The following is a 15,472-nucleotide window of genomic DNA, read 5'->3' as shown; positions in this document are numbered from 1 at the left end:
TGTGGGATTATTGTGCTTGATTGCCCAGCAAACTCGTCTGACCTGAACCCCATAGAGAATCTATGGGGCATTGCCAAGAGAAAGATGAGAGACATGAGACAGAACAATGCAGAAGAGCTGAAGGCTGCTATTGAAGCATCCTGGTCTTCCATAACACCTCAGCAGTGCCACAGGCTGATAGCTTCCATGCCACGCTGCATTGAGGCAGTAATTGCTGCAAAAGGGGCCCAAACCAAGTACTGAGTACATATGCATGCTAATACTTTTCAGAGTTCTGATATTGTTCTATGTACAATCCTTGTTTTATTGATTGCATGTAAAATTCTAATTTTCTGAGATGGTGGATTTGGGGTTTTCATGAGCTGTAAGCCATAATCATCACAATTATGACAAATCATGGCTTGAACTATCTTGCTTTGCATGTAATGAGTCTTATCTCATATATTAGTTTCACCTTTTAAGTTGCATTATTGAAACAAATGAACTTTTGCACGATATTCTGATTTTTTGAGTTTCACCTGTATGTCAAAATGGAAGAGCCCTTCCTCAACAGAGGGGAAGCAGTGGTGGGTTCCTACCAGTTCGGACTGGTTCAGCCGAACTGGTAGTGGTTTAGTATGGCAGGCCTGGGTCGCTGGAATCGGCAGCGAGCCAGACCTGCCATACCCCCGAACCAGTTTCCCAGGTCATGCCATAGGCGCTGCCATCTTGTTTTTCAGTTCTGTGCATGCGCAGAACAATTTTAATTGCACTGCGCATGCGCGCACACAAGCACACCAGCAATAATGTCTGCAGGAACCCACCTCCAAGGGGGAGGGGATACGACATCATCTATCTCCAGTCTACAACAGTCCTTTGAACAGTTCCAAGAAGTTTCCACGCCCATTTGAACTACTCAGGTGACCCTGAGAGCACAGATAATCCTCCAGGTGACTTTAAGGATCTGCTAAAAGGATGCAAATGACCAGCTGTCTGCAAGGAGTATAAACCCTTCCATTCCCCACCATCCAAGAAGCTTCTTGGATGAGAAGGGAAATGTCTTCAAAAGAAAAACCCAGAAAGTTCACAATTGCCTCTTGGAAAAAAAAGCAGCTTCGGAACAACAGTGACCTGGATGATTGAGAATCTCCATAGACATTGTTGAAAGAAATGTCCTTTTGGGTTCAGCTCCAAGTGGGGAAAAAGACACCGGAGACATGGAGGCTGCTTGGAAAGATGGTTTATTGGTGGACAGGGCCACATGGCTTGAGCCCTGTACAGAAAAGGTGATCACATGTTTCAATGTTGATGGAGAAGAAGAGAGAAGGCTGAGGAAGGGGCTTGCTAGGCTTTTTATACCCTGTTTAGTCCCACCTCTCTGTTTCCTGTTTCTGTGTAAGAAATGTATTCTGATTGGTTATCAGACTCCCATGGTGCCATGCAGGGGGCTACTCTCTAGGCTGTGATGAGTCCAGGTATAGATGAGTTCTCAGATGCCATGTGGAGAGTTGAGTAATATCCCTTCCCCTTACAGCTGCAGTGAGGAGAGGTCTTTATTATGTAAAGTGGGCTAGCCTGGCCATCTTAATGGCCCATTAGCTGGGGATGGGCAGAAAGCTATAGGCAACTATTCTGTCTTTTAAAACATGTTTCTTTTCACCTCCAGAGAAATATTCTGCCTTTTCAATATTTCCTAGGATATTTCATTTTTCTGGGAGAGGGCTGGATGATAGCTTCCCACAACATTAAGTGAGTTAAGAAACATTTGGATGAGAATGGGGTTAGGAAAATATTAGAATGTGCAGAAATGAATAGGAATAGGAAAGAGAAGGAACAATTTGGTGATTATAACATATGGGAATTATTTTATCAATGGTTAAGAGAATAAATATGAAAAGTGGAAAAAATCAGAGGAGTGAAATAGAATGTTTTAATAAAATTAAGTAAGTTAAGAAAAGGACTGTTATTTGTATTAGGCATGGTATATATTAATATTAGTATTAAGTCAAGAATAGATATAATAATAAACATGACTGTACGTTGTAATTGTTATTGTATAAAATATTGGCACAAACCATTTGTACCCAGGCGACACACTGTTTAATGGAAGATGATGCTTGAATCAAAATATTTTTTTAAAAAATGGGGGGAAAAGAGAGATTTGGTCAGGGAATCTTGCCCCATTTTACGACTTTTCTTGCAAATCCAATTTCCCCATTGACGTTGCTCGTCAGGAGGTCGCAAAAAGGGATCGCAATGATCTTGGGGGCACAGCAAAATTCATCAGTATCAACAAGTCGCCAAGCAGCTGAATTTCGATCACGTGACCATGTGGGGGGGGGTTGGAATGCCGCAACGGTCGTAAGTGCGAAAAAACAGTCCTAAGTTAAGTCACGTTTTTCAGTGCCGTTATAACTCTGAACGGACACTAAAGGGGACTGTTGTAAGCTGCCTGGACTGCATGTGGCAGAAGGACGTGCCGCTCTCTCCCTTCCTCCCTTTGCACACCCGGCGCTGCGCCGTGAAGATAACGGCGCGGCGGGGAGGGGGGGGGGAAGCGTGGGAAAACCGGCGCCGGCGACACCAACACGAACGCGCTCTCCGGAGGACCGCGCGTCGCCTCCCTCCCTTCCAGAGCCCGAGCTGCAGACCATAGACTGCAAATCTGCATGCCAGAGGGTCTCCCTAACCCCCCCCCTCCGCCTTTATTGTGTCCGCTCTAGGATTCCCCCGCCCCGCACCCATTTGTAGTCTTGGCCTTTTTTTTTTTTTCTTTATCCCTCCTTCTCCTCTCTTCGGCTCTCTCTGACCTCCGCGGTCTGAGGCGGCGGCGGCGGTTTCTGAGGCGGCGCGGGGCAATCTAGAACCATCCGCCAAAATGGTGAGCGATCCCCCGAGCGGAAAGGCGCGATACCCCGAGGGGGGGAGGCCGGCGACCCCCTCGCGGCCCCATTTTGTGAGGCGGGCGCCCTCGGGGCTCCGTACCAGCCTTTCTTTCCCGGAGACCCCACCCTGGCCCCGGCCTCTCCCGACAGCCATTTTCAGGGCAGTTGCTCTCTGTCTGTCCATCCCCCCCCGCCGCCGCCGTCGTCGCCGTCATCCCTATTGCAGGACCCATGTCAGGATGATGTCAGTGACATCCTCCCTAGAGGACATGGGTCATGGTGGGGAGGTGGGGGAGAGGAATTGCCAGTGTGGGTCACCCATTTCTTTGGGTGGCTCTTTCCCTTCCAGTCCTGATAAAAGGGTCAGCCCACTAGAGTGGGCTGGGGAAGGTAGAGGGGGGGTCTCCTTGCACTGCTTGGAGGGACTACAAAGCCCATCATCCCTTGCGCTGAAGACGAGCCCAACCCAGCTGATCAAAGATCCACTTGGATCTTTTATCTGCTACGACCAGGGAAGGGGGAATTCTGGTGGGGGGGGGAAGCTTCAAGAAGTTAACTCAGGCACCCGTGGCATAATTCATGAGGGTTGAAGGGCTGGTTGCAACAGCCAGCCAGATGTTCAGGGCTGGATTTGGGCCTTTGAGTCCACCTATGGGGGGGGGAGTCCTTCCCAACCACCCTGGATAGGCAGATGTGCTTTAATAATAATAATAATGGTGATAATAAAGGTATCGCCGCAGTATGTCAAGTGTTGCAAGGCTGTCTTTTGCAATTGAGAGTTTTGTCAAAGCCAGTGGTGGTTCAAGTAATGCTCCAGATGTTTTGGGATTGCACCTAAGGGCACCTATTGCTGTGGATGCTTACTATCTCTGCTTCCTTTTGCCACAGTTGTTCTCTTACTTCTGTTTGTGGCTCTTTGGATTTTTGTGATTTTTCTACCGTTCTTTCTCTTCTCGGCTGCGGTCTCCCGATATTGCGATATTCCCTTTCCAGACTATTATGATTATTGTAATTATTTGCTGAAGCATCTTAGCAGTGAAAGTCCTGTTCCACTGCCACTATCTCTCTCTAATATTATTTTTCAAAATATCACTGTGAGTTGGACACTATTGTATGATTGTGGCTTTTTTTTCCTCCTTGAGTCAAGGAGATTTTCCTTTGATTGTTGGCATTATTTACAGAATTGGTCTGAAAAAGGGCTATTCTGGAACTCAGAAGAAATGGAAGAATGTCCTGTATGTATACAGAACCCCAAAGATGATATATTTGCTATATTTCCCCCCCTCCAATAATTTATATTATAGATATGGACTTCTTTCTTGATATTCTAAATATCTTTGTAAATGACCTCCTTCTTCTATTACTCATTTACTAAAAATATCATATGTTTATGCTCATCTTAATATATGTTCATTGCGGTGACTTTTGTGGGTGCTCTTAAACACTGCACAAGGTTATTTAAGGAACTGCAGCATTTGAGGTGGTGAACTAGAGAACACATTATGCATTTTCTCTTTTAAATTGCTATCTTTTTGTATGCCGATTCTCTGAGTTGTCCAGTAAAAAATTAGCTGTGTTTTCTTACTATCTTTTATACTGCAGCAGGAACTGCAAGAATGTTTTATTTTTGGTGGTGGGGGGATAGTTTCCCCCACCCGCATCTGCATAGCTTTAAATAGCTGCAAAATGTACCAAGCATATTTAAAGAAACACAATCAGGATTTTGCATTTTACCCGAAGACAGAATGAAGGTGGATTGCAAGGATGAGAATTCATATTTAGAGTGTTTAAAGTCTTAACTGTGTTACATGCTTTTTCAGTAATCCTTACCTGTAAGGTAAGACTCATAACATCATCCTTGTTCTGAGACTCTGTGGCTCTAATCTGGTTTATTTAGTATAATATTGGCATATTTTAACAGAAAGCAGTAATTTCTTACGTTCATGTGTCCTAATCCTTGCTGGGTTTATTCTGAAATGTCTTGAGCTGTCTAAAATAGAGCCAGTTTCCAAATAAATGTCTAGAGTTTTGCCACAGAAATTTGCACAAAATGGCTGAGTTTCAGGTAGCATTTCAATTTGTGTGGATAAACCACATTTGCCGGATTTATGTACTGCTTTATGCATTCCCTCCCCCCAATAATACATGTTATAATTTAAGGTAATGAACATATGACAGTGGCTGCATTCTGAAAAAGATTCTGAACCACAAAGTGTCCAACTCCCTTGTAATCCGGTGTTAACAGGTGCAAATGCGCATTGTGAATTGAGGCAAAACTTGTGTTATTAACAGAATTGCAAGGGATCTTGGAGGTCTTCTAGTCCAACCCCCTGCTTAAGCAGCAGACTATCATTTCAGGCAAATGGCTGTCCAATCTCATCTTAAAAACCTCCAGTGATGGAGTACCCACGACTTCTGGAGGCAGGCTGTTCTACTAGTTAGGTCTAGTAACTGTGTGGAAAGTTCTCCTTTGTTCTAAGTTGCTTCTCTCCTTGATTAGTTTCCATCCATTGCTTCTTGTCCTGCCTTGTGGTGCTTTGGAAAATAGATTGACCCCCTCTTCTTTGTGGCAGCCCCTAAAATATTGGAAGACGGCTATCATGTCATCCCTAGTCCTGTTCATTAAATTAGACATACCCAGTTCCGGCAACTGTTCTTCATATGTTTTAGCCTTCAACCTCATCATCTTTGTTGCTTTTCTCTGCGCTATTTCTAACTTCTGTTCTATTCTATTCCATTCCATTCCATTGCATTCTATTCCATGTTTTGTATTCTATTCCATTCCATGTTTTGTATTCCATTCCATTCCATTCCATGTTTTGTATTCTATTCCTAATTCTACTTCTAATTCTTTTCTATTTAATTTCTATTCCATTCCATATTCCCAAATCAATGTGTCATAAACTAAGAGTCTAAGATAGCCTGCGTCAGTTTGAAAGTGTGGGCTGCATGGCACCAAGAATGCCTGTGCCCCCACTTCCTGCATTCTTTTAAGGGCCCTGCCTTTCTATGAAGAAAGAGCTTTAGGAAGGACCCTCTTTGCTTCAGAAGAGAGTTTTGTGGCAGGGTTCGGCCACTGAGATGCTGGGAGTCTGAAGGAGGAGAAAGAAGAGTGTTAAAAGAAACAGGGTCAAGGAGAAAAGGAAATACCTGCTATGCAACTTTAAAAGAGCAGAGAAGCATTGGAAATAGCAGAGGTTCAGTGAGAGGGGTGGGGCAAAGAAAGCAGCCGATGCTGTAGCAGGGGAGCCCAGAGGTCTCACGAGTTCATTTGATGCAGCTTCAGTGTGGACCAATTCAGGAAGAGCTCCCCCTAGGAAGTGCACCAGCCATGCTTCAGAGTGGTCATGATGCTGGCAGATCTCACCTGGACACCCACATCGTTGATAGGATTGCTTCAGAAAGAGTTGAGCACCGCCAGGCCACAGGAGAGAGAGAGAGAGAGGGAGGGAGGGAGGGAGGGATTGGACACACAAGGAATTTGTCTTTGGTGCATAAGCTCTTAGTGTACATCAAGATATAAGTGATAAATCATGATCATAGTCATAAATACGTTCATCATGAAGCATAAGATACAACACTTAGTGATAGTCATATGATACTATATAAGCAATGAACTTAAATCATATAGGAAACTAAACTAAACAATATAAATTGTGAAGATACAAGCTACAAACCAATAGTCATAAGTAGAAAAGGAAATACCATAGGTAATAGGAAGGAGGAGAAGAAGATTAGTAATGTAGTCTTAGTAAATAGTTTGACAGTGTTGTGGGAATTAGTTGTTTAGCAGAGTGATGGCATTGGGGGGGGGGAACTGTCCTTGTGTCTAGTTGCTCTGGTGTGCAGTGCCCTACAGCGTCATTTTGAGGGTAGAAGTTGAAACAATTTATGTACAGGATGTGAGGGGTCTGTAGTTATTTTCACAGCCCTCTTTTTGACTTGTGTAATGTATAGGTCCTCGATGGAAGGCAGGTTGGTAGCAACTGCAGTTCTAATTGTCCATTGAAGTCTATGTCTGTCTTGTTTGGTTGCAGAGCCAAACCAGACAGTTAGAGAGGTGCAGAAGACAGACTCAACAGGACACCGCCCGGTAGTGGGCTACAGTCCAGAGGTTAGGCGACCCCTGATCTAAGGGCTAAGTTAGTTAGTCTGGCTACTTTACCAGATTGTTTTATCTGGTTGGCGTAAAACATTTGTGTATATTTATTAATTTTTTTAAGTAATTATTTTAATTTTATCAATTTCATATATACATTCACAATTATATGATCTCATAACTGTTATTAATAATATGTATTTATAACAATTTTTCCCTACTGTTGACAATATACTTGAAGATTGCTTTTTTAACATCCCATAGATCCATCTTATCTTAAAACGGTCCTACTTCTTCTTCCCTCCCTCCCTCTTTCCTTCCCTCGTTTCTTCTCTCCTACTCCCCTTCCTTCCCTCCCTCCTTCCCCCTTCCCTCCTTCTCTCCTTCCCTCCTTCCTTCCCTCCTTCCTTCCTTCCCTCCTTTCTTTTCTCCTTCTCTCCTTCCTTTCCCCCTTCCTTTCCTCCTTCCTTCCCCCCTTCTCTCCTACATTCCCTCCTTCCTTCCCTCCTTTCTTCTCTCCTTCCTTCCCTCCTTCCTTCCCTCCTTCCTTCTCTCCTTCTCTCCTTCCTTCCCTCCTTCCTTCCCTCCTTGCTTCCCTCCCTCCTTCCCTCCCTCCTTCCTACCCCCCTATCCTTTTTAAAAAAGGATTTTGTTTCTTGGAACTCCTACCTGACTATTAATCAGAATATGAATCGCAATCTGCCTATAACCACCGTGTAATGAAAAGCACCCATATTTCTTCACTTCTCTCTTTTATTGTATCTCTTGAGTGCCGAAAACAGCCATGAAGAGGAGAGATGTTGTCTGTGACAAGACTTTTTTTATTAGTTTTAAGCATTATTTGATTGCCCTTTTCGGGGGTTACGGATTTTTGCAGCATGTTTGCAGCAAATTCTCATCAGGTGTAAGGAACCTGCTTTTGTATAGATGTTACTGGACTGCAACTCTTATAAATTCAATGGGCAGTGATCAGAGGTGATGGGATAACAATATCCAGCTTCTGGTGAAGTCGTTCTCAGCTGCTTCCTTAGCCTGGATGAGGAGAAACCAAAAGGAGGAGTAACTTGAACATCTTGTTTGTTTTAATTTCATTGTTTGTATTCTGACTTTCTCATTGCTTTTGTTTAAGTGGGCCCTTAAAACAGGACTTTGTGTTTATTCTTCTCCAAACTTTTGTGGTTCTTTCAAATGGGATTGAAGTATTGATATTATATCCAACACAGAGTCTTGATAGAGTTGTACAACCTTCTAGATTTAATAAATAAGCAAATAACAAATAAGTGTCTCTTCTGTATATAGAAGACCAGGCTCACACATTTGGCAAAGGCCGCCAAGCCAAAATAATTGCTTTCCAAGTCAATAAGCTGTCGTATTTCTCAAACTCAAAAACGCACCTTTTTTCCTCAAAAAAGAGGGTGAAAATCTGGCTGCATCTTATATACTGAATACAGCATTTTTGGCATCCCAAACCCTGCCCCCTTTACAAAAATGGCCGTGCATAGCCTTTAGGAGGCTTCCAGAGTGCTCCTGGGGCTGGGGAGGGCAAAAATGAGCAAAAAACGGGCTGTTTTTTGCTCATTTCTGCCTCCCCCCAGCCCCCAGGAGCACTCTATAAGCCTCCTAAAGGCTATGCATGCCCCCTTTTTTGACAAAAATGGGCCTGTTTTCATGAAAAACGGGCCATTTTTGGGAGGTCTGCGGAGTGTAAAAACTTTCTTTTTTAATTTGCCTCTTCAAAATCTTGGTGCATCTTATACTGCGGTGCATCTTATACTCTGAAAAATACGGTAACTGTCCCATTGCACCAAGGATGCTTTTCCAAAAGGCAACTGGACTTACTTTGTTTTTGCTTGAAGGTGTTTTGCTTCTCATCCAAGAAGCTTCTTCAGAACTTCTGAAGCTTCTTCAGAATTGAAGAAGCTTCTTGGATGAGAAGTGAAACGTCTTCAAGCAAAAATAAACTCCAGTTGCCTTTTGAAAAAGCACCTTTTTGGTACAACCATGACCTGGATGATTGAGAATCTCCATAGGCAGGTCTCTCCCATTGACAGAAATATCACCGTATCTATTCTTTCTCTCTCCCTGTTTAGCAGTAAATAATGGTGGGAAAGAAGCAGAATGGATCTTCAATAATGGCTTTCATTCATAGATCAAATATATCTCTTAAAAGACTGATGCTTAACAAATACTGACATTAAGAGGGTGGTAGAGATACTTTGGGTTATAGAAGGATTATTCTGCTCAGTTACCCAGAAATAAATCCTAGTGGGATTTTTACACTTTTAATAAATTGTAATGGGGCTGAAAACTAATATTATAAAATATTTTCACAGTGAGAGGTACAGTTCAATAAACTTTTATTATCAAAGTTTATCCTGTAAGCACATACAGCTACTAAAAGCTGCAATAGAAAAATAGCCAAAGACAATTCCTTTTTTTAATATATACATAATTTTTATTGAAACTTTTAAACAATAAGATAAGATCTAATGCGAAGAAATATAACGTAAGGAAGAAAAAAGAAATCAAAGAAAAATAGAAAAATAATGAAAATGAAAAAAAAGGAAAAAGGGTGGCTTCAGATCTTCTTTACAGTGGTTATAAATACAACACAATACAAATATACATCTTTTTCTAAAGTTACAACATGATTTTTTTTTCTTTTTCTATCTTATATGCCAACCATCTCTCTGGTTTTTTTGCAGCAAAATTTCTTTGTCTTACAAGTTCATCTTTAATTCCATCTCTCTCACTGCTAACATAGATAATTGCAGCTGTAAAAGCTTAATTTGGTGAATAATAGTTGTCAAACCTTGGAGAATTTTAAGATTTTTTTTTTCAATCTCACTCAAAATCATTAGTATATTTTCTTCCCTTTTTCTTTTTAAATCTGCTATTGTATTGTATAAAGTACTCTCTTACAAAAGCTTTAGTTACACCCCAAACCTCCTGACTTTTGTGCTTTTTATTAAGATTATTCTCCAAAAAGATTCTCTTCTTTTTATAATCCTCCATTACCATTTTGCTTTGTAATAATATCTTATTCCATGCAAAAGATCCACAGCTGGACGGCCTACATGTTTAATATATCATCCTCATTGCCCATCATCTCCATGGCGACTTAGCAAGTAAAAAAAAAAATGCAGTTACTTTAATCATAACTGACAACTCTTTGTAGAAATGGAGGGACTTCACAGACTTTGGCTGCCTTTGCTGGTTAACTCCACAATTGTAACTGTCAGCCAGTTGTCCTTCTTTCTCTGGCCCAGGGACACGCACACTCTGCTGAATCAAGGCATTGTGAGAGCTTTCACAAATGAACACTTAGGCTCCTGTGCCTTTTAGAGGAGGGCCGTCCAACCTTGGCAACTTTATGACTTGTGGACTTCAACTCCCAGAATTCCCTCCTGTGCCTTCTAGAGCAGCGGTCATCAACTGGTGGTCCGTGGACCACTGGTGGTCTGTGAGAACATGTTGGTGGTCCGCAGAAAAATTATTTGCATTTTTTTTAATGTTGCACTAAATCAGGAGTCCTCAAACTATGGCCCTTGAGATGGAATGGAATGGAATGGAATTTTATTATTTGTATGCCACCCTTCTCCGGGAGGACTCAGGGCAGCGAACAATTCAAGGGGGAAAAAAGGGGGGGAACATAAAAGACAAAATACAAATAATAAAAGTAGACAATAGTCGCACAACCATACATGTCGAGAGGGGAGGGAACTCATCACCCCCAGGCCTGCCGGCAAAGCCAGGTTTTGACGGCTTTTCGGAAGGCTTGGAGAGAGGTGAGGGTGCGAATCCCTGCGGGGAGTTCATTCCAGAGGGCCGGAGCTGCCACAGAGAAGGCCCTCCCCCGGGTAATAGCCAGGTGGCATTGGCTGGTAGATGGCACCCGGAGGAGGCCAACCCTGTGAGATCTAATGGGTCTGTGGGAGGTAATTGGCAGCAGGCGGTCTCTCAAATACCCAGATCCAATACCATGAAGGGCTTTATAAGTGACGACTAGCACCTTGAAACGTATCCGGAGACTGATCGGTAACCAGTGCAGCTCGCGGAGGATAGGTGTAACGTGGGTGTACCGAGGTGCACCCACAATCGCTCGCGCGGCTGCGTTCTGGACGAGATGGATACGTGCAATGAAGGCCTGTGTTGCTGCAGAGAGTCTCCCCCTTCGTGGTCTTTTTGTGTGGGTCAGAAATTCCAACGGGGGGTCTGCTTCAGCCTCCTGGTGTGGGGCTTTGGGTGAAGACTGGAGGGAAGTGCTGGAGGTGGTGAAGAGCCGGAGGACCTGGCTCCAGTGGGGCTGCATCATGGCCTGGAACTGACTGACCATCTCAGCCTACTGAGCCTCCAGGCACCGGCACCTGGCCTTGCACTCCCGCAGGTCTTCCCTCTGCTTGGAAAGTCTATGCTCCTAGTCCTCAGTGAGATGCTTCTTCTGAGCCTTCTTCTCGGTCAGATCCAATTTGAACTGAGCTGTTTTGCCAACTCTTTCTCATGGTGGCTGCTTAGCTCCAGCAACTTCTTCCTGTTGGGGCCCTAAAGAGCCTGGGTGGGCAGGTGAGACATGGCTGGGAGGGGAGGGGCAAGTAGAGCCCGGCGAGGCACCCATTACATGAGTGACACCAAGTTGGCCACGCCCACCTAGCCACTTCAGGGTGAAATTTAACAGGTTCTGGAGAACCGGTAGCAGAAATTTTGACTAGTTCAGAAAACTGGCAAATACCACCTCCGGCCCCAGAATGGGGTGGGAATAGAGATTTTGCAATATACTTCTCCCAGGAGTGGGGTGGGAATTGGGATTTTGCAGTATCCTTCCCCTGCTTGTAGTCCTCAGTGAGGTGCTTCTGCTGAGCCTCCTTCCGATCCAATTTGAACTGAGCTTTGCCAACTCTTTCTCCTGGTGGCTGCTTAGCTCCAACAACTGCTTCCTAAGGAGGCCGGACAGGCAGGTGAGGAGTGGCTGGGAGAGGAGAGGCGAGTAGAGGCTGGTGAGGCACCCCTCTCTCTATGAGTGACATCGAGTTAGCCATGCCCACCCAGTCACATGACTACCTAGCCACACCCACCCACCCAGACGGTCATTAGGCAGATCATATTAATGGTCCGTGGGATTTAAAATTATGAATTTAGTGGTCCCTGAGATCCGAAAGGTTGGTGGCCCTTCTTCTAGAGCAGGGCTGTCAACCCTTGGCCACTTTAAGACTTGTGGAGTTGAAGTCCACAAGTCTTAAAAGTTGCCAAGGTTGGACAGCCCTGCTCTAGGGAAACGGGATTGTCAGAGAGGGGAGTGTGTGCTGGTTGAGTTTTTTTTTAAAAAATAAATCTTTTTATTAAACATTCTTGTTCCAAAGGGTTTTATTTCTTTTAAAAAACACAAATATTTCATCATTCGTCAATCATTAAAACATTGAAGTACAATTTTTTTTGTATGCCCCTCCCTCCCTCCACCCCCCAACCCCCCTCCTCCTTCCCCCCCCCCCGACTTCCCAGAACCCGTACACGGTATGGATTTTTAACTAACACAGTCTAAAATCTATTGAGAAAAAAGAAATAAAGAAATTAATGACATTCTACATTGACCTTAGCTTCTTCTTACTGAACTAACTTTAAAAAATTTAAATCATTTCTGATCTTAAGCATAGGCTAACTGGAATTTCTTGGTCCCGTAAAAAAAAAACACAAACTGTTACAAGTGTTTAGTTCCCACCCCTCACCCTCACCCCCAAGCCCTCCCAACCTTCCCCCTCCCCCCGACTTCCCAGAATCAATACAGGGTATAAATCTTTAGCAAAAATAATTAAGATACAGTTTAAGAAAGAAAAAAAAAGATGGTGAACAACGTATTTCCATTGAACTCTAGCCCCTCCTTGCTGGACTAACTCGAGATAATTTATAATTCCTGATCTCTAATCATAAGCTATCTGGAGTTTCTTAGTCCCGTATTTGTTTTGCGTATCAATCCATCTTCTCCACTCCAGTTTGTATCTCTCGTTTGAATGGTCCTTAAGATATGCAGATATTTTTGGCCATCTCGGCTAGGTTTGTTACTTTCAATGTCCATTCTTGAATAGTAGGCAAATCTTCCTTCTTCCAGTATTGCGCCACCAACAATCTAGCTGCAGTTATTAAATGCAATATCAGATTAGTCTCTACAACTGTACAATCAGTAATTATGCCTAACAAAAATAACTGAGGGGTAAATTTTATCCTTTTTTAAAGAACATTTTGCATAATCCCCCATATTTTAATCCAAAATGCTTTAACCTTTTTGCAAGTCCACCATATATGGAAATATGTAGCATCCATACACTCACATCTCCTGTGCTGGTTGAGTTTTATGCTTCAAGCCCCTTCCAGTTGCAGTGTCAGTACCAAGGGTCACTCATCTCAAGAAGCAGCTGGCATGGGTTATTTTAGACCATGCTTTAGATGAGTTGGAAGGCCAAAGGCCCAGGAACTGAGAATATACTGTTCCCAGCTTTGAAATGTGGCTGTGGAATTCTGGGAGTTGAAGTCCACCGGTCTTAACTTCTCCAAGGTCGGATACCCCTGCTTTAACCATTCCTCTCATCAAAGCAATGATATCATTAGCATCTCACTAGCATGGCAAGTAAAAAGTTTTCTGCCCAACAGAAATGGGCAAAAACTGTCCAAGTGATTGGCTGCATAACAATCCTCATGATTGAAAAAATTTTTTTACTTGCTCTGCTATGGCAAGAGGCAGAGGTGGGTTCCTACCAGTTCGCACCTATTCGGTAGAACCGGTTCGTCAAATCTACCGAACCGGTTTGAAGAGGTTCCACCAGTGGACCCGGAAAGCAGGCCACACCTACAGAAGAGGTTCCAACATTTTTTGAAACCCACCACTGGCAAGAGGCTAATGATATCATTGCTTTGCTGGGAGGAATGGTTAAAGCAGGGTATCCAACCTTGAACCTTTTAAGTCCTGTGGATTTTAACTCCCAGAATTCCCCAGCCAAGTCGGTTGGGGAATTCTGGAAGTTAAAGTCCATAAATTGTAATATTTTCAAGGTTGGACACCTTTGGGTTAAAGCCTGATTTTTAGCAACAAAATCCAACAATGCCAGTATAATTCAGCTGTGTGATGATAGGTATTATTGATGAAAGTTAATTACAGAAGATACTATAGATAGATAATACAGTTGCTATAACTTGTTTTGGTTATTAAAAAGGTAGGATTTGAGATCACCATAGCATGTTCTGCTCATATGGGAATCGTACACTAGATAATTAGCTATCTGTGAAATAATTATGATCCTGTATTCCACAAAGCAGGAATATTGCTGTCTGGCAGCTTAATTTGATAGTTTTATGATGTCAGTTTTTTTTAAAAAAAAAAATTGAAAAGCCAGAAGTGAGCCTAGCAGAACAGAAAGCTGCTGACACTGAATTAACTATGCATACCTGAGCAACAATCAATGTTAAAACTCATTGTTTTAATTCTGTTGAAAAGTAAGAGTTTGCAATGCTAGCCTGTGACTAGAATCCCAAGATAAAATGAAAATTGCAAAATTCATTTCAGTTGGACTACAGTACCGTATTATTCCAATAAAAGCATTTTTTTTAAAAAACCACCTGATTGATATTACAGAGACCTGAAATAATACCTTAATGCATTATGTGAAGACTTAGCTCTCTAGTGAAGGCTCTGATGATGGGAAAGATGGAATGAACGAGGGGGAGGAGAGGAAGTGCAGCTGCAAGGATAGAATCAGTTACAGCAGGGGGACCCCCAACCCCCCAGTCTACAGCCTGGTACCAGTCCGTAGCCCTTTAGGAACTGGGTCATGCAAGCGGTGGATGAGTGTGTGGACGCACAAAACTACATTTGTGCAAGAAGCGTGCGTACACGCAAAACCATCCCCTCTCCCTCCTCCCACCATTGCTGCCACCGGTTCTCAGAGCCAGAAAGGTTGGGGACCACAGAGTCACAGCAAAGATAGATACACCGTTGGACAACCTGAAGCAGCAGGCAAGAGATTGTCAGGGAGAAATTCTGTGCTTGGAGCCAACACCACTTTGAAAGCGCGTAATTAAATGCCACAAAAGCTTTCTGTTTTAGTTTCTGTGAAATGTTTATGGAATAAAACCTCCACCAGTTACATTCCCTGTCTCTTTTTATTTACTTTCTGTTCTTCACTTTCAGGTGAATTTTACAGTAGAACAGATCCGAGCGATCATGGACAAAAAATCCAACATCAGAAACATGTCGGTGATCGCTCATGTTGATCATGGCAAGTCCACGCTTACAGATTCCTTAGTGTGTAAAGCGGGTATCATCGCTTCTGCCAGGGCTGGTGAAACACGATTTACTGACACACGGAAAGACGAGCAGGAAAGGTGCATCACAATCAAATCTACGTGAGTATCGTTAACTTTTCTCTGCAGTCCTTTTCGACTCTCAATTGTACATCAGTTACAAATGGAGTGTTCCAAAGATAGCAGACTTCCATTCGGTTTATGCTAGTTTATTTTGAAAAAT

At 43.1% G+C, this 15,472-nt stretch overlaps 1 protein-coding gene across 3 annotated transcripts in view; it reads left to right on the top strand.

Moving 5' to 3' along the window:
* Positions 1-2,588: 2,588 nt before the first annotated feature.
* Positions 2,589-15,472, top strand: part of LOC116505756 (elongation factor 2-like) — a 42,441-nt gene continuing 29,557 nt past the window's right edge. The window contains exons 1-2 of one of the 3 annotated variants that reach the window (XR_004254965.1): positions 2,589-2,860; positions 15,137-15,351. Coding sequence is in view for 1 of the 3 variants with exons in the window: in XM_032213129.1 (XP_032069020.1) it covers positions 2,858-2,860; positions 15,137-15,351 (218 nt within the window). In the remaining 2 variants the exon portion in view is untranslated. Of the gene's footprint in view, positions 2,861-15,136; positions 15,352-15,472 lie in introns of those variants that run through there. The other 2 variants (XM_032213129.1, XM_032213130.1) reach the window with 2 other exon arrangements.

This window comes from Thamnophis elegans, chromosome 3 (assembly GCF_009769535.1).
Source record: "Thamnophis elegans isolate rThaEle1 chromosome 3, rThaEle1.pri, whole genome shotgun sequence".
In the NCBI taxonomy this organism is placed as follows: Eukaryota; Metazoa; Chordata; class Lepidosauria; order Squamata; family Colubridae; genus Thamnophis; species Thamnophis elegans.
The sequence above is the reverse complement of the archived record's forward strand: the minus strand, read 5'-3'. Positions and strand labels throughout refer to the sequence as shown.